This window comes from Perkinsus marinus (assembly GCF_000006405.1).
Source record: "Perkinsus marinus ATCC 50983 genomic scaffold scf_1104296947872, whole genome shotgun sequence".
NCBI classification, from domain to species: Eukaryota; Perkinsozoa; order Perkinsida; family Perkinsidae; genus Perkinsus; species Perkinsus marinus.
The window spans coordinates 1-1,276 of record NW_003210427.1 but is presented as its reverse complement, the minus strand read 5'-3'; the positions used below and the strand labels follow the sequence as shown (position 1 = coordinate 1,276).

Genomic DNA, 1,276 nt, shown 5'->3' with positions numbered 1-1,276 from the left:
ATGGGCTCATGCTAGTTGGTAAGAGGATCATTGTGGTGCGGCTTGCCCGCCCTCGCTCATCAATCTCGGAACCACTCAGATATCTCTGATGCACTGTCAATAGGTTTCGTATTGGGGTATAGCGTCGATGCTTTCATGATGTTACGACGCAACGTTTCCAACACAACTTGGACAGATGAACACTTATACACTCATTATCAAGACATCATGCAGTGGCCCGGATTGTATTAAATGCGCTCACCGGGCATTACAAACCTTCATTACCCTAAATCGGCTACACAATCGGCCTGAGAGTAGTCTCGGAATCGGTCGTGTCCACAGTAGTAGCAACAACCTCATCGGTCACAGCAGCTGTGCTGACCGGTAGAGGGGACGTGGGAGTAGTAGGCTCAACAGGAGCATCGATCGTAGTAGTGACAGCCGCAGTCTCAGTCGCAAACGGGTTGGTGGCATCAGAATCATCCTTGTCTCTACTGGGAGCTTCCCCGGCTGCCGTCGTGATGGTGACCTCGTCAGTCACAGGGGCTGCAGTAGTAGCAACAACCTCATCGGTCACAGCAGCTGTGCTGGCCGGTTGAGGGGTCGTGATAGTAGTAGTAGGCTCAACAGGAGCATCGATCCTAGTGGCAGTCGCAGTCTCAGTAGCGACCGGGGTGGTAGCATCAGAATCATCCTTGTCTCTTCCCGGAGCTTCCCCAGCGGCCGTGGTGATAGTCACCTCGCCAGTCACAGGAGCCGCAGTAGTGACAGCGACCTCATCGGTCACAGCGGGTGTACTGACCGGTAGAGGGGACGTCATAATAGTAGTAGGCTCAACAGAAGCACTGATCGTGGTAGCCACAGTCGCAGTCTCAGTAGCGATCGGGGTGGTAGCATCAGAATCATCCTTGTCTCTACCGGGAGCTTCCCCAGCTGCCGTGGTGATGGTGACCTCGCCAGTCACAGGAGCTGCAGTAGTATCAACAATCTCATAGGTCTCAGCAGCTGTGCTGACCGGGAAAGGGGACGTTATAGTAGTAGTAGGCTCAACAGGAGCACCGATCGTAGTCGTGACAGTCGCAACCTCCGTAGCGACCTTGGTGGTAGCAACAGAGTCATTCTTGTCTCTACCGGGAGCTTCCCCAGCTGCCGTGCTGATGATCACATCGCCAGTCACAGGAGCTGCAGTAGTGACAGCAACCCCATCCGTCACAGCAGCTGTGCTGACCGGGAAAGGGGACGTGATAGTAGTAGGCTCAACAGGAGCACCGATCGTAGTCGTGACAGTTGCAGCCTC

At 54.5% G+C, this 1,276-nt stretch overlaps 1 protein-coding gene across 1 annotated transcript; it reads right to left on the bottom strand.

The window, feature by feature from the left end:
• Positions 1 to 274: 274 nt before the first annotated feature.
• On the bottom strand, positions 275 to 1,098 carry Pmar_PMAR014157 (merozoite surface protein 2, putative; the record flags this gene model as incomplete). The annotated part of the gene is made up of 2 exons (XM_002779046.1): positions 275 to 989; positions 1,076 to 1,098. The coding sequence occupies 2 exons, from the start codon at positions 1,096 to 1,098 to the stop codon at positions 275 to 277; spliced, it is 738 nt and encodes a 245-aa protein (XP_002779092.1).
• Positions 1,099 to 1,276: the final 178 nt, after the last annotated feature.